Source organism: Lineus longissimus, chromosome 9, assembly GCF_910592395.1.
Source record: "Lineus longissimus chromosome 9, tnLinLong1.2, whole genome shotgun sequence".
Lineage (NCBI taxonomy): Eukaryota > Metazoa > Nemertea > Pilidiophora > Heteronemertea > Lineidae > Lineus > Lineus longissimus.
The window spans coordinates 1,235,611-1,251,580 of record NC_088316.1 but is presented as its reverse complement, the minus strand read 5'-3'; the positions used below and the strand labels follow the sequence as shown (position 1 = coordinate 1,251,580).

Below are 15,970 nucleotides of genomic sequence, written 5' to 3'. Positions count from 1 at the left end.
TGCCGTATGGTCCAGAAAATATATCCATAGTGCCTTGTTCAACAAGGGCTCAACATGTGGACATCCTCACAATCGATGCCTCTCGCATCATTGAGACATGCAGTCCGCTTTGCTATGTACAGGACATCTCAGAAAGGATCGACAAGGCTTTCAAAACCAAGGACCTGACATGGAGAAATCATCACAACCAAGCTCTCTCGCACCAGTTGTAGACGTTTCAATATTCCTTGCTATATACAGTCCTGGTCCATCTTTTTCTGTCCCCATATTCGTCGCCTGCTTGTCCACATTACCAATCTCTAAGAAGCCAGCCAGTGTGTCGGGAAGCTAAGATCCCAGCTATTTCTTGATCTTGCGGTGGTATGTTGGGACTTGTCTCCTCAATGTCCACCTATGTCTGTCCCCGTAATTGTCGCCTGCTTGTTATCCCCGTGACCAATCTCTCAATCTGCCAGCCAGTGTGCCAGGGAACTAAGAACCGAGTTGCTCCTTGATCTCGTGGCGGTATCTTGGGACTTTTCTCCTCGAGTCTGTCCACAGTTTCGTCGCCTGCTTGTCCACATGACCAATCTCTCAAGGAGCCAGCCAGTGTGGCAGGGAACTTTGGAACGAGATGCTCCTTGCTGTGGTATGTTTTGACCCGTCTCCTCGATGTCTTTCTATGTCTGTCCTCATATTCGTCGCCTGCTTCTAGTCACAACTGTGTTTTTGGGACGTCTCTTGAGCAGGAATGGGGCTACTAACACATTGTGCTCTTAAAGACAGCCACAACCCTGACGGTGAAGTCCCTGGATGTGACCCAAGATAAAGTGCCACAATCAAGCTATGGAGACAGAATCAAGTCAAGTCAGATCTACACACACAAGGGAGAATGATTTTTGATGAATTATCACCAATGTAATGAGGGGACATATAAAAGTTACACTTTTTGTAGAATCGCTTGCCAATCTAATGCTGCCAGCTGGTTAGTGCCCTATGATCAACTGGGGATGATGTTTCACTGTAATATATTCATACTGGAGAAAAAACTTTCTCATGTGCTAGTTTGTCCTCTCTTCTCAACTGTTGATGCTGCTTTACTGTTATGTATTCATATTGAAGAAATACCATTCTAATGCCACAGGCAGTCTCTGTCCAGAGTAAAGTCATATATGTGGTGTTACTGTGCGATCTATTGATATGTTCGCAGTAGGGTGTCAAAGTCGGAGAGAAGAAGAGCCACTCTTCTCTTGTAGGGGGTTCACTTGGAAGTGTTTGCATTTGTTAGCCTATAAACACAAGATTTTAATCCTTCAGTCTTGGGTTTGGCGGAGAGAACTAATCTTACATAAGTCCCAGAACAATATCATATGTCTTTATGGCAATATTTATTACTGTGACCCAGTACAGTGCCGTTCTGTCCAATATTTCTGGGGCTGTTGGAGAGGCTTCTTGTCTAAACAGTGCCATTCTGCCCCCTCTAAGGCATATGTTGGTAACTAATGAATTGACTGCGAAATGAAAGCAGGTTAAACACAAGGTGTTAATTCTTCAGTCTAGGGTTTGATGGAGAAAACAAATCTTACATAAGTCCCAAAATTCCCAAGATTTGCTCAACTTAGCATCGTTCAAAAGTCTTGAACAGACGTGCTGTATGTAAACAGTACAAATATAGATATTCTGATGATAAAAACACTATATTTTGGCAGCATTTTCCGCAAGTCGGTAAAGGTCGGGGTAGGCCGGGAATTAGTATTTAACCGTACATGTACTAGTAATCCTCAACAATCAAGAATGACAAAATGCTTGAAGTTGAATAAAAGGCATTGATCTCTATATCTAATTTTTGTGATCGAGTGTTTTTACATGATAACCCGTGCCAATCCTTAGGAAAATATGTCTCTATTTAGTATTTCACCATGGTGACTTGGTTTTACCATGGTGAGCATGGTGTAAATTCAAGCCACATTATAAAACAATAATTCATTGTACCATCCCCAACAAAAAGTCCCAGGGAGCAAAACGACTTCGATATGGAGCGAAACGACTGGGGGCGAAAAGGTCACGGAGCGGACACTTTCACCATGGCGTTTAACATGGCTGGCAGAAGCTACAATCTTCTGAATTTACATCAGAAATATTCTCTTTGTCAACCTTTCATAAGTACGATCGTAGATAAATTTATTACAGTAAGTTATCTTGTTGGTTACTCTTTCAAACAGATGATTTGTTGAGTCGATGTTGCGCTTTGAGTCTCGCAAAATTTACAATAATATTGAATAATCTGCCAGAATGAAGCCATTTTTTCAAACTTTTTTATATCAAACAACATTTACTTTTATCTGATCTAGCAAAGTGGAGCAGTTGTCTGTGTTGGAGGCTATGCCACACTTTCTAAAGAGAAGAAAGACAAAATTGCCAATGGACCAGACCTAGGAGATTTCATATCCGGCGATGCCTCGCCAAGTCTGAGCTACTCGGGGAACTTGATTAGGAAAAAGGGTGAGAGGTAGGCCTAAACACTTATTTTTGCCATTTGGTCTTCTCTGAGTGTTCACTCTGCACTGGGAGGTGTTTTTCTCCAGGTAGTATTCTGCCTCCAAGGAGGGATGACCGCTTTTCCATGCCCCTGCAGTTTGGAACCAATTTGGTTTATTGCCATTGGCCTAGTAGTGACTCGGACTGTGTCTTCACAAAACTGCCAAATAAAATGGCCGTGAATGTTACCAGGTTCACCGTATTCCCCCATTCTTCATTGTTAGATACATGTTTGAGTAACAACACTGTAACTTTGCTTACAATCATTTCAGGCTGCGTCTTCCCCCTTGGCTGAAGACAGAGATACCAGCTGGGAAGAATTACACCAAAGTAAAAAACTCCTTGCGGAAGTTAAAGCTAAACACGGTAATGACAATACTTGTGTTCCAAGGAGGTAACATTCTGCACCGTTGTTTCGTCTTTGTCTCCTTGAGCTAGACACTTAACCCTATTTGGTTCTCTCCATCCACCCAGGTGTATAAATGGCCACCAGGCTCGCCGGGGAAGTTGACCTGCGATGGCTTTAGTAAAGAGTAAGTTTTCTCAAAATCGACTCAAACTTTAAAGGCTAAGATGACTGGGTGTTTATTTCAGGTATGTGAGGAGGCAAGATGTCCAAACATTGGAGAATGTTGGGGAGGAGGTGAAAATCAGACAGCTACTGCTACTATTATGGTGAGTATGACAGATGCCCTAAAGCGCCCGCAGATGAGCGATTTAAATCTCTGCGGATCAAATGCTGTAGAATTCTCAGCGAATCTATGTATGTATAGTTGCAACTTTTTCCAGTTGTAGCTTAAAAGTAGAGACGAAATGACTGGTTGAAACCCCTAACCCGGCCCCCCTAGATCACAAAATGTCATATTTTGGCGCTTCAAGGTATTTGAGCTGGTCCCTAAGTGTCCTTCAATGAACGTATTCCTGCAACAGCTCCATCTGAAGAATCTGCAACTGCTTCTTATTAAGGATCTCCCCTTTCCATTCCTCTAAATCAGTTAAATGTATGTATGATTTACGTTCATTTCTTCAGGTCCTTGGCGATCAATGCACAAGAGGATGTCGATTTTGCTCAGTAAAGACATCACGGAAACCACCTCCTCCCGATCCGAATGAGCCTGTCAACACAGCAACGGCCATAGCTGCTTGGGGTCTTGATTACGTGGTGTTGACGTCAGTTGACAGAGATGGTAAATACTAGCTTTCTTCCAGTTCTTGTGAACTCTTTCACCTCTGGTTGCTACTGTGGCGGTCACCGAACTAACAGAGGTCATCTTCAATCATGGCAAGAGAACTTAAATGGTAGAATCAACTGAGCTGAAATGGTGCAGAGTGTTCTGATTTCTTTCAAAAGGCAAATGACCTGACATCTCTTTAACAAGATTGAGATGTCAACAATGGTACTTCTGCTGGCTTGATGCCACATCAGTCATAACAGCATTATCTCCAGGACCAGAAGCTCAAGAAACGCGTTCAGGAAAGGCCAATAACCTCCAGTGGCACCCGGGGAAACAAAGAGAAACACAAGCTAATCAGAACAAACACGTTCGTGGAGAAAAATTGTGCTCAGTTTCTTGGCATTGGTGGATTATCCTTCACCCTGGAAGCCAATCAGATATACGAGATTAGTGTTAGGTCGCTGACTCCAATCAGGAAATCCTTGGTGGTTGATCCTGGCAACGCCTTTATAAGAACACAATCTCAATCCTGTTGCATCAGAAACTTGCTGATTGCCAACGTTGACACACCTCAGTTTTAGTTCATTTTGTAATATTCATTTCTGCGGACTTAGTCACATTTGTGCTTTTGTGCTTTTATCTTCTCCGACCATGGTTCTGACAAAGAGCGTTTCTAACTTGGTTGATTTCAAGTTGTTCGGTAGGTTTTTGATTTCCTGATTTCAGACCAATGTAGTTGATATAAGCCTGTTAACATCTAACTTTAAATTTTTCACCGGTTGATGATTTCCCCATATTCATTTCTATTTTCAGATCTCCCAGATGGTGGAGCTCGACATTTCGCAGAAACGGTTCGCCAGATTAAGACAAGGGACCCCAGAATACGTGTGGAGTGTTTAACGCCGGACTTTCGTGGAGATTTGAAGCAAGTTGAGACCGTTGCCGACGCTGGCCTCGATGTTTATGCTCACAATGTCGAAACAGTCAGAGAATTACAAGCGTGAGTTGATGTTTATTGAATTTAGTTGTTAGTTGGTTTCAAGCTCTTGGTCACTGTGTAATACTTAGCCACACTCCAAATCTCTACCTATCGTCCCCAACTGCAATTAGCAGATTTCTTCAATCTAATATTTTTATTCTCTTTCAGATTGGTTCGAGATCCGCGAGCCAATTACACACAATCTCTCTCTGTGCTCGAGCATGTCAAGAAATACAAGCCAAGTTTAATTACCAAGACGTCTATTATGCTTGGCTTGGGCGAGACTGATGACGAGGTCATGAGAACAATGGAAGGTAAGAATTCCAAATCATTCAGCTTAGAATTTAAACTATAGGGGTAATTTTTAGAATGTGTCCAAGTTGAGCAGAAAACCCCAGTTCTCATGCAAAAAGTGTGACAGTTTGTGACAAGATTGAATTCATCGAGCTACTCTACGAAAATGACAAAATAATTACCGACAGAAGCATCCTTGTTAAAGCGCTTACATTACATAGGTGCCACCAAATTCGTTCTTTATAATAGTTTTTTATCTATTGGGTGGTAATACTCTGATACTGATCATGTCAACCTGATAACGAGGGTAATTTTCGGTACCAAACTATTTCATACATCGTAGACTTTTACCTGAAACTACTTGTCCCAAACACTGAAGTTATTTGAAGAAACTTTATGAAAATGCTTCCATTTTACCTCCCAGATCTCCGTGCAATAGATGTTGATTGCCTGACACTCGGCCAGTACATGCAGCCGACCAAGCGACACCTGAAAGTCCATGAGTACGTCACGCCAGAGAAATTTGACCATTGGGAGAAAGTCGGTGAGAAGTTGGGTTTTGCTTATACAGCAAGTGGTGCGCTAGTCAGATCTTCATATAAAGCAGGTAGGATCATTAACGCTTCATCAAAAAATCTCCTCAAAGAAAATAGAGTGGAGCTTGCTTAGGTGGAGACACCTCTCTTTTGAGGGAACTTCTCTTATTTGCTCCTTTACTATTTTCTGTAACCATTCCTAATGTGCTTTTTGTGCTCCTCCTGGATTATGAAGCTTGCATCTTGTTTGTTGCATTGAGACCACCGTATTAGATTGTATTTGGTATCATTGTAGTCATCATTTCAGTCATGACTTTTTTGGTCATGACTTTTTTTGTCAAGTGGCAGTTATTGGGTGCTAATAGTCCACATCATTTTTCCAGGTGAATTCTTCCTGAAAAATCTTGCGGAAAAACGCCAAGCTGGGTCAGAGGAAAGCACGATGGATATGGCTGTCAGTAAGCCCATGGTTACAGGGTAATCGACCACAGATCTCAAAGACACTTGTGATGGCTGTCACAGCAATACCAGGCACATGTCACTCTGAGCTTGGCAGGTGGAGACAGATTGGTTGTTCATGTCACTGTTGTCTGTCTGTACAAAAGAGGGGTTACCACATCAGCCAACTTGGCAGTAATTTTCTGCAGTTTAAATTATAAAAAGGGCAGTTGTGTGGGTTGACTATAATTGTGTTGATCAGTGTTCTGTTGTTTCTATAACCTTGACCCCGACCTAATTATTTATTCAGAGAAACAATGTATCCTATGTCTTGAAATTTAATACTTTGGGGCTTCAATTGGTACAATTTAGGAGGTGTGTTCATAATATGAATATACTTAATATAGTGGGGCTTTCATTGATAGTGTTTAGGAGATGTGATCCTAATGTGCTTTATTTGTGCTGCTCCTGGATAAAGAACATTTGGATTGTTAATTTTATTTTTACACTGTATAATACACGAAAATCAATAAAAGAATTGAAAGAATAAAAAAAAGTTTTGCTGTTTGTTGATGTGGTAAGGTAGAACTTCTGTATCAAGGACACCCTTGGGACTGACAGTGCCTTGGTCACTATCGGTGATCACAGCAAGCAGCTATCAGGATCAAAGCCAGACTCTCTTGCACATCGCAGTGATTATGATCAAATGTCCCAGAGACAAATATCGCTCGTTTGAGCAGATTGAGGACAAACGTGCAAAGGCTGAACCGCAAGTCCATGCATCAATCGCACAGAAGACGGATCGCTGTCTGAAATACCTTTCCATATTTTAAGTAATTAACAAAGACCAAGGTAATGTTAAGATATATATTTTATTCAAACAACCAAGTGAGAAAATCAACTGAACGACAGATCTAACTCTCACGTCTTGTGATCCAGAAATTCCTTGGTGCCCTAGATATTACCCGGAGTTGGAGGGTACTTATCATCCACCCCGTAGAGACCACAACCAATTACTAAGTAGCCGCCTTTCACATAGTAAGGAGGAGGAATCTTCCTGACTACAGACGGAAGAAAAGTTCATAGGTTGGAGTCCAATTCTCGACTCCCATTCTAGGGTATAAAAGGAGATAAGGTCCAATACATTGTTGATTGTTGCTTAAACAATCAAAAGCTTACACAAAAATAACTTCCATACGTAAATATCAATAGCTGCATTATGAATAAGCAAAGGCATCTATACATATTATGACCTTCTTTTGCAAATCAAAGTTCCCTTACACCTTGATCAAGTATACACCAATGTTACAAATTGGACAGAGATGCAGAATGCCATGTTGCAAACTGACGCACCATATTTACGAGGAGACAACACTCGGATTACCAAATCACTAGTTTTGATTCAGAAGTACTTAAAACAACGTGATATCTATATCAATCAGAGACATAAAATAAAAAGATATGAGAAGTCCACACAAATGAAGGTTGACCACTTTCCTCAACATTCAGATAAACTTGCAGAGAAAGCAACATAAAGCCTCAGCTTACGATCACAAGTTCTATTCATGAATTCCCACCATTCATCGTCATAAACACAATGAAAAACTTCGTCACAGAAAGACCATCAGAAAAATTTGCGGAAGGACAAGTCCTCCAAACAAATATATATTTTATGATGGCCATCAACAAAATATAGTTAGGCGGGCAATCCAATGGCTTCCCGATACAGTCACAAACAGGTTTCTTCGGCCACCATGATGTCACAACATTTATTCCCGACACGTTTGGTGGATCATCCTCATCATGCTGACTAGACTGTGACACATCAAAAGTTTGTAGGATAGTAACAACAGCTGGCATAGCTTGAAAGAAGTATTGAATGGATGCCAGTGGATGGCACAGTCAGAGGTAGCACAAGGACAACAGTCCATGATGTCTTTAAATAACATCACTGATATCGTCTGCTTTCTTTTATAATGGACGGGGTTGATGAAGACCATAGACGTCAGGCGATAGTCTTGGCACGTTGTGGCAATCCTGAGAACTACTCCATTCGCCAAGGTCCTGATATTGCGACATCCTGTGCAGCAACCGATGCGAGACCGTGTAACCTTCACTCGCCTCTAAATGCGATAATGCAATTAGGATTTGACTGAAAGAAAAGATGAGTTTTTGTGAATTGTGTCCTTGAGCAAGACGCCCAACATACATTGCTTCTTCCTCTGAATGAGATGTAAGACTGAGGTTACTCATATCGAATGCCTAATTCATGCCAAACAAAAGACCGCATTAAAAAGAGGACTGTAAGTTGAGAAGGATGTTGTTTGATTACAAAAATACGCAATTCCAACTAAAGCCAACAATAGTATGGCATCCTCGAGTTTTTGAGTATCGGCAGCCATTTTGTAAAACTCGGAATGCCGAGTATCTGCTGGACCTGATTATGTGAAAGCGGATAAAGTCTTACCTGTGAAGAGGCGGTACACTGTCAGCCGTCTTATAACTGCCTCTTGTCGACACCAAATTATGACTCTCCGTGCAGTCACATTGCACCTGGATGTAATAGTTAGGGTGGCGGTTCTCGACCACGACAATGATACCAGACCAACCTTGTGATAAATAGTATGTCGTCATTCCTTCGCGCCCCTGAAAAAGATGGCATGTGCATTAGGCTAACTCCGGGTATTTGATTCATGTTTCACTTTGCATTTTCACATCATAAAGAACAAGCATGTTCGTCCCTTGATTTACGTCTGACCCTTAAAAACATGTGAACTCCAGTGGAGCCTGCACTTTGAATCTGATTATTTTCATTATTCTTTTCACACAACCATCCTAGTATGTACATGCTCTCACCTCATGTGGCCTTCCCTTGGCAGCAGCCAATCGTATCACAGCGTCTGCTAGCGTGTGTTCCGGACATAACTTCTGCTCGACCATGATCTTTTTCGAGCTGTGTAGTGCCAGGACGTACTTCGGGAAACCATCCAGCGGCACCACTAGAATATAAATAATATGCATCAATACCACAATCTTCCAAACTCCCCAAAAATGGAACAGAGGCAGTTTTGTTTGGAAAGCGTATTTGCGAAAATGCACCATTTCCACTCCCTGGATCCCTGAAAAACACCTTTGTGTTCAATTTTGAACAAAATTATCTGCAATTTCCGCTGTTTTTAAGAGATATAATTAACCGAGGGCAAAAACCCCAGAGACCGTGGTCACCAGGCACACATTTTAATCCAAAATAAGCTTCGTCATTGATAGAAGCCGCATAGACAATTGAAACAGACTCCCCTGGTTTTCTAATTAATTGGAAAGCACCACCTAGGTTGGCATGTCAGAGATTAGCTAGCACCTTACTTGGAGTCCACTGGTTGAATGCCGTGCATACGACAAGATATTCTCCACGCTCCAAGATGGCGTTACAGGTCACAAACTTCTTCAAGACTCTCTTACTGTTACATACAAGTGATCCGACACCAACCGCAGACGATCTTGGTGCGTGGAAGATCAGGATGCACAGATCCATGATACCACGTTTCTGACCGTCTTTTCCCCTGGAAAAAAAAGGCACGTGATCACCATGTTTTGTTTCTGACAACAGATTTATAAGTGATAATAGTGGCTTAAGGAGAAGACCTGAGTCATTTTCCTCTGGTTCATTGGTCAAAGGTTCCGATAGAGATATCTGTACACACCTTTGCAGTAAGAGAATCATTTTTGCCATAAACTCATCATCTATTGCATGAATATAAAGCATGTTATAAAATAACATATCAAATTCATGGGATTTAGCTAAACATTCCTTACCTGTCCCCACTCTGGTAGAGGCTAAAATCAACCTGCGTGTTCTCAAATATGGTCAAGGCTGCCGCCCTCACTGGGCCCTGTCCATTCGTAGGGAAAGCGCCATCTAGTCGAACCTCCTGCCAACCGGGGCGAACTTTACAGATGTCAATACTGTCAAAATAACTGGAAAAGATGGACGATGAAAACTTCTTACTTTGTCAATTAGCGTTTAAAATCATCTTGACAACATAATCTTAATGAAATAAAAGCATAAGGGGTGGTTCATGCTTATAATGCAAACATCACGGTTATGATAAAAGTAAGGCCAAATAAATGAGACATAAAACTGAGATTTAATGTACCTGGGGCCTATCCCAGGGCAAGAAGATCCAATCTTTGCCACCTCTGGTCACCTGTTCGATTTCATGAAGAAATGAAACCAAAGGTGTAACTTTCTAACACTATTTTGTATGAAATCAACGCTCTACATACTTCAACATATCACCAAGCGACATCCAGAACACCCCCTCGTTTGCTCCATGTACCATTAGTTGGCTCCGCACATCTGGTGGGACATCATCCCACTTCCGTGATGTGTCCGACCAGTCGCCCTTCCACGAGAACTTCCCCCATGGGTTACGCAACCTCAGTAATCTGCAACAGAAACAGGACGAGTTTAACAAAGTGCTCCCAAAGAAGCCTCATGGTCTATTTGGTCAAAATACTGGTCTTCCATGCAATAGCAGCCAGGCCTGCATGGGTTAACGTATACTTAGTTCTGTACTGCTGTACTTAATAGGGAAGTGTCCTAGAGAGGTCAAATTGAATGGAGAGAACCAGTTTGGGACCAAAACTAGTGTCTATAATAGAGGTGTCCGCTATGGAGGTTATACATACCTGTTTCCACAGATACACTTCACATCAAGGATGGAGTAAGCGTGGCGTGGTCGGAGGCCTACTGTCTCATATACATCGTCTTCTGTCTTCATGTTACCAGCACCGCACGACGTACCCATTAAATATCTGCAAAAAAAAGAACTGGTTGACGAATATTTTAAGTATAGAAATGCAGGAACAAATTGTCAGAAGACAATATTTTCTTTCTGGAGTCCCTCCCCATTGGGGCTACCTTCTTAGCGCAGACCCCTTGGCGTTCCACTGAAGCAAGTGTAGCATCCTTGGGGGGGACTTTATGTTTTTGGTTCATCATCCGCACAATTCTCCTAGGTTACTCCAGAGCAGTGGTGCCTTCAGTCGCCTGGGGTAGACCCTTTGCTTGGGGCCCAGCAGTCTTCCCTTCAGTCGCCCGGGTAGACCCTTTGCTTGGGGCCCAGTAGTCTTCCCTTCAGTCGCCCGGGTAGACCCTTTGCTTGGGGCCCAGCAGTCTTCCTGCCTTGTGAGAACTTCACTGGGGCCACACTCATTACCCATATAGATGCACATTGTATCCTGATTCTAAAAATATAGATAATCTCGAGTGACTTTCCTACTTACCCCGATTCATGAGAACTAAGTAGCTGTGCCCAGACTAAATCAGCATCTACTGGTTCATCCCGACGGTCCTTGCTACCTGCTGTGGAAAAGGAAATGACAATTGTTATCAATTATTCTTTAAGACAGGTGAGATTTGAGCATGTTCATTATTCAAATAACCTTGAAATGCTAAATCTTAGATATTTAATGAACTTTTTAAACTTTTTTAGCATTTGCTACCATTCTTTTCATGACAAAAAGTAAACAAAAGCAAACAAAATCTCTCAACGAAAGGAAAGATGTCACAACTTACTTTGTAATGGGATACTCTCGCAAGGTGCACCGGTCAGAACGGCAAGACCTTCGATACATTTGCCAGCAATAAGAGCCTCATAGGACCCATGCAGCTTGGCCAACGCCTTCTCAATGAGTGGGACCCAGAGCTGGCGGCGACTAGCCTGCAATCGAGATTTGGACAAATGAGCAGCTTGCAATTGCAGGCAGTTCTTAAAGGAGTACTCCCTTCAGAAAAAGAATTTTACATCAAATTTTTTAAGAGCTGTTATTTTTCCAAGTTTTGATCTTTGGGCCTCTGATTTTCAGTTAATGTGGAAAAAGCCATGTTATAAAGTGTCTGTAATATGAGAAGTACAGCCTTTGTACGATTTGTACAATTCCATATTTGGGAGTGTAGTCATTTTTGCGGCCGATACTTACATTTGAATAAAGCAACCTCCCTCTCTCATCACAGGGCAATAAATCGTCTATCACAACCGTGGTCCATTTGCCATCTTTACAGAGTCTGACGGCATAAACACCATGGGGACTGAATTCCTTGGTTAGCATCACCTTTTCCACGAGCTCTGGCCTCTCAGCGATTACAGCTAGCGATGACAGGAACCTGTCAATTAGTGTCAATTAGAAGGTGATTTCTAATGATCAAAAAATGCATGCATAACAATAACAAAATGTGCCTTGTGTCAATGCAACAGAGACACTGCCTTATAGAACCAGCAACTGCACTGAACTGGTCTGATATTAAACACATGAAGACACCCGACGCTTTAATTTCAAGAAGTCTTGCACAACACACTGAACTGGTTAAATACAAATAAACGTCTGATATTTCAACACGTGTACATGTGACTCGATCATCACATTTTTTAACTAGTCTCGCACACATACCAGCAATTTCCCAATAAGCCTTGATTGATGTCGGATGGTCGAGGGGACCTGAACACACGCCATGGCTCCGAGCCAAGGACTGGGTCTGGTGCAATCGAGCTCGGAGCCAGCCATTGCACATAATGAGAAGACGACGGGTGTTGTGGGTCCAGGTAGAGCGAGGACGGAAAGGGTGGGAATGAATCATCAACAAAAGAATGGCCGTTCTGAAATGAGAAGGAACACCTGAATGTAAACAGAGCAAAAATAAAAATGGTTTGAATGATTTGTCATTTCTGGAAAGCCAACTGAACTTCAAAAATAAAATCACAAAGAATTCAAATCGACAAACTGGATTTGGATTCTTGCCTTTTGGAATCGAGATTATCACTTTCTTTGAATCTGTAGGCAAACTGTTTTTAGAATATTAGGGCCCAACACTTTTGTAGAAATACAATATGATACAAAGTAAAACACGATACTGAAATGAAAATCTGTGTTCTGTCGTCAACTCAATTTTACAAGCCACAAGCTTTGGAAAGAGTTACATAATGTAACTAATGCATGTAATGTGAGATCAGTTCTTTCCAAACTTTCTTTTGCTTGGTATCTTGGTATCAATGGTAGGTAACTCACCTCCTTACAAAACGTGATGATCTCCTCCATTTGATCCAGAGCCTTTTTTTCCTCCGTTTGACGCAGTTGATCAACCAAAACTGTCTCTTGCCGCTGTAACTGCCGACGACTTTCAGGGGGGGAAACTGGGGCAAGCGGGTCACCATTGCATTGCGAACACTTCCGAGACCTTGGGTTGTTCATATAGGTGCACTTAGGGCAGTGCCAAATGTCCCCAGAAGGTGCAGAAGGAATCACAGAACTTGTTGCCGATGGAATAAAAGTTGAACTAGCAGACGGCCTTGAACTGATCTTAGCTGGCGAGTCTGCATTGCACATTTCACATTTTTTGCTTTTAACATCGTTGACAAAAGTGCATTTACTACACTGCCAACCTTCATGACATTTGGTATCGAGTAAAGATACAGCAGGTTTGACGACACTAACATTTGGTTTTGGAAGATAGCGCACAGAATTGTTTTCCATTTGAACTGGAGATTTTGGAACCATGCCGTTAATTGGTCTAGGTGTGTCACAAGTGTCACATTTCTCTGACCAGACAGGGTTACAGCTAAAAGTGCAATGTTCACAAGTCCAATGTTCGTCAGGCATTTGTCCCGAACTACCAGATGATGTTGGTGAATCATTCGGCCGAATAGACGGAAGGAGATCACGTGCTTTGTTTAAAACAGATGTAAAGGCTTCACCAATTGACAAGCGGGCTGATGGTGTAGTTGCTTTACCATTGTTAGAGGTCGCTGGCGTAGCACCAGGTATCGGTGGTAGGCTTGTAGGTACATTTGAAACACGCGGAGTATCACAAGCGCTACATCTAGATGAAGCGAATCCGTTTTCTAAAGTACAGCGCCGACACACCCAGATGTTTTGTTTCGAGTCCAACCGGCCTTTTCCCTGCAGTGGGGTTGGTCTCTGCCCACTGATGCCGATGCCATTCATTTCATTTTGTCCTGTTCCATACTCCTCATCCATATCTTCATCATCACTTGGAGAACTCACTGGTTTGGTAGCATTACATATTTCACATTTGTTGACCCGTGCTTTGTTGAAGTAAGTGCACAGCAGACATTGCCATTCTTGCTGGGAGCTCATTTTCACCGTCTATACATGAATAGGAAGAATACCTGTGTCTGAAAGAAGAGGAGAAAATGAGTCAAGATCTGTTTTGAATAAAGTACTTGATAAAAGTTTTTTAAATTACGGAATGAAGCCAAAACAAAATTACCATTTGCAATTTCTTACTTAGGCTACACAAAAATAGAAAGTGAGAATTACCACTGAACCTTTGAAAATGCATTGAACCATTGAACAAGTAGGTCATTCTGTTCTTATAGAAATAAAATTATTTCAACAGCCTTTCACTGAATCTCTGACATTGGAACTGGTACTCCACAAGAACAAAAACTGGTAGAAATTGACTTTGGTTGACATATAGGTCTACATACATTGCATCATACTTGCACCTGATGTTACATTTGTATGTAGTGATTTAGGAATACAAACAAACAAACAAAGTCAGGAAATACAGTTTCCAGGTATTGTGTTTTTTTAGTGTTTAGTTCTGAACTGAAAGTACTAGTTACAGTGTCCCTGGCATATATATTTATAAATTAATCTGTGTCAGAGCAAAGATAAAGGAAATCACTTCATTCTGAATCAAGTGGTCGATGGTCAAAGGTAGATTAGCACCTTGACAGATCGACGTCAGTTTGTCGATACATCCTCTACCTTAGCTGCAGACTCTACAAGCAGGAGGCCTAGTTTTGGAAACCTTATGTGCAAGCAATTTAAATCGCAGGTAGCTGAAATTTAAATGGCTTGTGTGCACTGCGATTTAGTCTGTGACTGTGGACCTGCCTGTTGCCAGATTTTAAATCGAGACTAAATTTTTATGACCTATTTTTGCCACAAGACTTATTCCTTTCTAATACGACAATCAAGATGTACAGACCGGGGGAGCTGGCTGTACGTACCCATAAGTCTTTGCGGTAGTCTCGCGCGTACCGGATATAACCTATCAAGCTTTTCTCCTTTAGAGAAATACTGCGTTGCGCTCAACTGCCAATTATGCATTAGTCTGGTGGACACGAGGTTGGCCTTAAACTTGCTTGAAATCGAAAATTTGGACAACACACGTGTACTACAGCAAACGGCAGCATTCTGACATATAGAAACATGTGGTCTGATTCTATTTTTACTTGTCATTTAGTGATCACGCGTCCAACCTCGTATGCAGGGTAATGTGGCTTTCTCATTGGTCGAACGTTAATTTTGTTCACAGCCTTATAAGGCACTTGAGCGCAACGCAGTATTTCTCTGAAGGAGAAAAGCTTGATGGGTTATATCCGGTACGCGCGAGACTACCGCAAAGACTTATGGGTACGTACAGCCAGCTCCCCCGGTCTGTATATCTTGATTGTAGTATTTGGGACGTTACTTTCAATAACAGGCCAGAATTGCAAGCGATACTTCATGTTTTTGCTGTTTCATCATTGCAGACGATATGCAATGATGTCGATGTCAGCAATTATATTACGGCGATAGACGATCGAGTAAGACCTCCAAACGTTAGACGCTGAATTAAGGCAAACTGTCTTAAAAACACAACAATAGGCCTAGCTATTGATACCGGTCAAGCCAGACTGGACTTTACCTCATACCTGTCTATCAGAACACAACACAACGGGGTCGTCCTGAAAAATCCTGTTTTTTCGGCTTAATCTCAGTTCTCACCATCTATTTTACAACTGAAGGATATTCAGTCTATATCAGATATGCTATTAAATTACTATGTTTACTCATTTTCATGTGGGAAAACACAAAAAAAGCATATTTCCTCATAAAAGAAACTGGATTAATTGGGAAACCCCAATCAATTACCATCACCATAGAATTGCAAAAGCAGTAAATTCATTGGTCTAATTTGTTGTACCTTTAAACTTTCAGCGAATGGGAGTACTTGTTTCAGC

General features: G+C 41.7%; 2 protein-coding genes across 5 annotated transcripts; one reads left to right on the top strand and one right to left on the bottom strand.

Annotated features, from left to right (window-relative positions):
* Positions 1 to 2,061: 2,061 nt before the first annotated feature.
* LOC135493418 (lipoyl synthase, mitochondrial-like) lies at positions 2,062 to 6,480 on the top strand. Its single transcript, XM_064780757.1, has 9 exons — positions 2,062 to 2,168; positions 2,331 to 2,488; positions 2,790 to 2,883; positions 3,112 to 3,192; positions 3,548 to 3,704; positions 4,506 to 4,692; positions 4,840 to 4,985; positions 5,390 to 5,572; positions 5,885 to 6,480. The coding sequence occupies exons 1-9, from the start codon at positions 2,064 to 2,066 to the stop codon at positions 5,980 to 5,982; spliced, it is 1,209 nt and encodes a 402-aa protein (XP_064636827.1). The 5' UTR covers positions 2,062 to 2,063; the 3' UTR covers positions 5,983 to 6,480.
* A 312-nt stretch (positions 6,481 to 6,792) lies between these two features.
* LOC135493781 (calpain-15-like) lies at positions 6,793 to 15,823 on the bottom strand. 4 transcript variants are annotated; one of them, XM_064781345.1, is made up of 13 exons: positions 15,655 to 15,823; positions 13,005 to 14,131; positions 12,390 to 12,595; positions 11,922 to 12,105; positions 11,518 to 11,662; positions 11,226 to 11,304; positions 10,629 to 10,754; positions 10,224 to 10,385; positions 9,753 to 9,914; positions 9,303 to 9,499; positions 8,796 to 8,938; positions 8,407 to 8,585; positions 6,793 to 8,091 (listed from the first exon to the last, which is right to left on the bottom strand). In XM_064781345.1, the coding sequence occupies exons 2-13, from the start codon at positions 14,091 to 14,093 to the stop codon at positions 7,911 to 7,913; spliced, it is 2,853 nt and encodes a 950-aa protein (XP_064637415.1). In that variant the 5' UTR covers positions 14,094 to 14,131; positions 15,655 to 15,823; the 3' UTR covers positions 6,793 to 7,910. The 4 variants fall into 4 exon arrangements, with proteins under 4 accessions (XP_064637415.1, XP_064637414.1, XP_064637416.1 ...); XM_064781344.1 differs by having other exon boundaries at positions 15,662 to 15,823; XM_064781346.1 differs by having other exon boundaries at positions 15,735 to 15,757.
* Between the last annotated feature and the right edge of the window lie 147 nt (positions 15,824 to 15,970).

What these genes read in the sequence shown, in the direction of transcription:
- LOC135493781 (XM_064781345.1), bottom strand. Translation starts at nt 14,093, where the DNA reads ATGAGCTCCCAGCAAGAATGGCAATGTCTGCTGTGCACTTACTTCAAC. An exon ending in CTTAGTTCTCATGAATCGGG is followed by an intron (nt 10,755 to 11,225) that starts GTAAGTAGGAAA and finishes TTTTTTTTGCAG; the next exon opens with ATATTTAATGGGTACGTCGT. An exon ending in AAGTGTATCTGTGGAAACAG is followed by an intron (nt 10,386 to 10,628) that starts GTATGTATAACC and finishes TTTCTGTTGCAG; the next exon opens with ATTACTGAGGTTGCGTAACC.
- LOC135493418 (XM_064780757.1), top strand. Translation starts at nt 2,064, where the DNA reads ATGGCGTTTAACATGGCTGGCAGAAGCTACAATCTTCTGAATTTACAT. An exon ending in ATTAGGAAAAAGGGTGAGAG is followed by an intron (nt 2,489 to 2,789) that starts GTAGGCCTAAAC and finishes CAATCATTTCAG; the next exon opens with GCTGCGTCTTCCCCCTTGGC. An exon ending in CAGATCTTCATATAAAGCAG is followed by an intron (nt 5,573 to 5,884) that starts GTAGGATCATTA and finishes TCATTTTTCCAG; the next exon opens with GTGAATTCTTCCTGAAAAAT.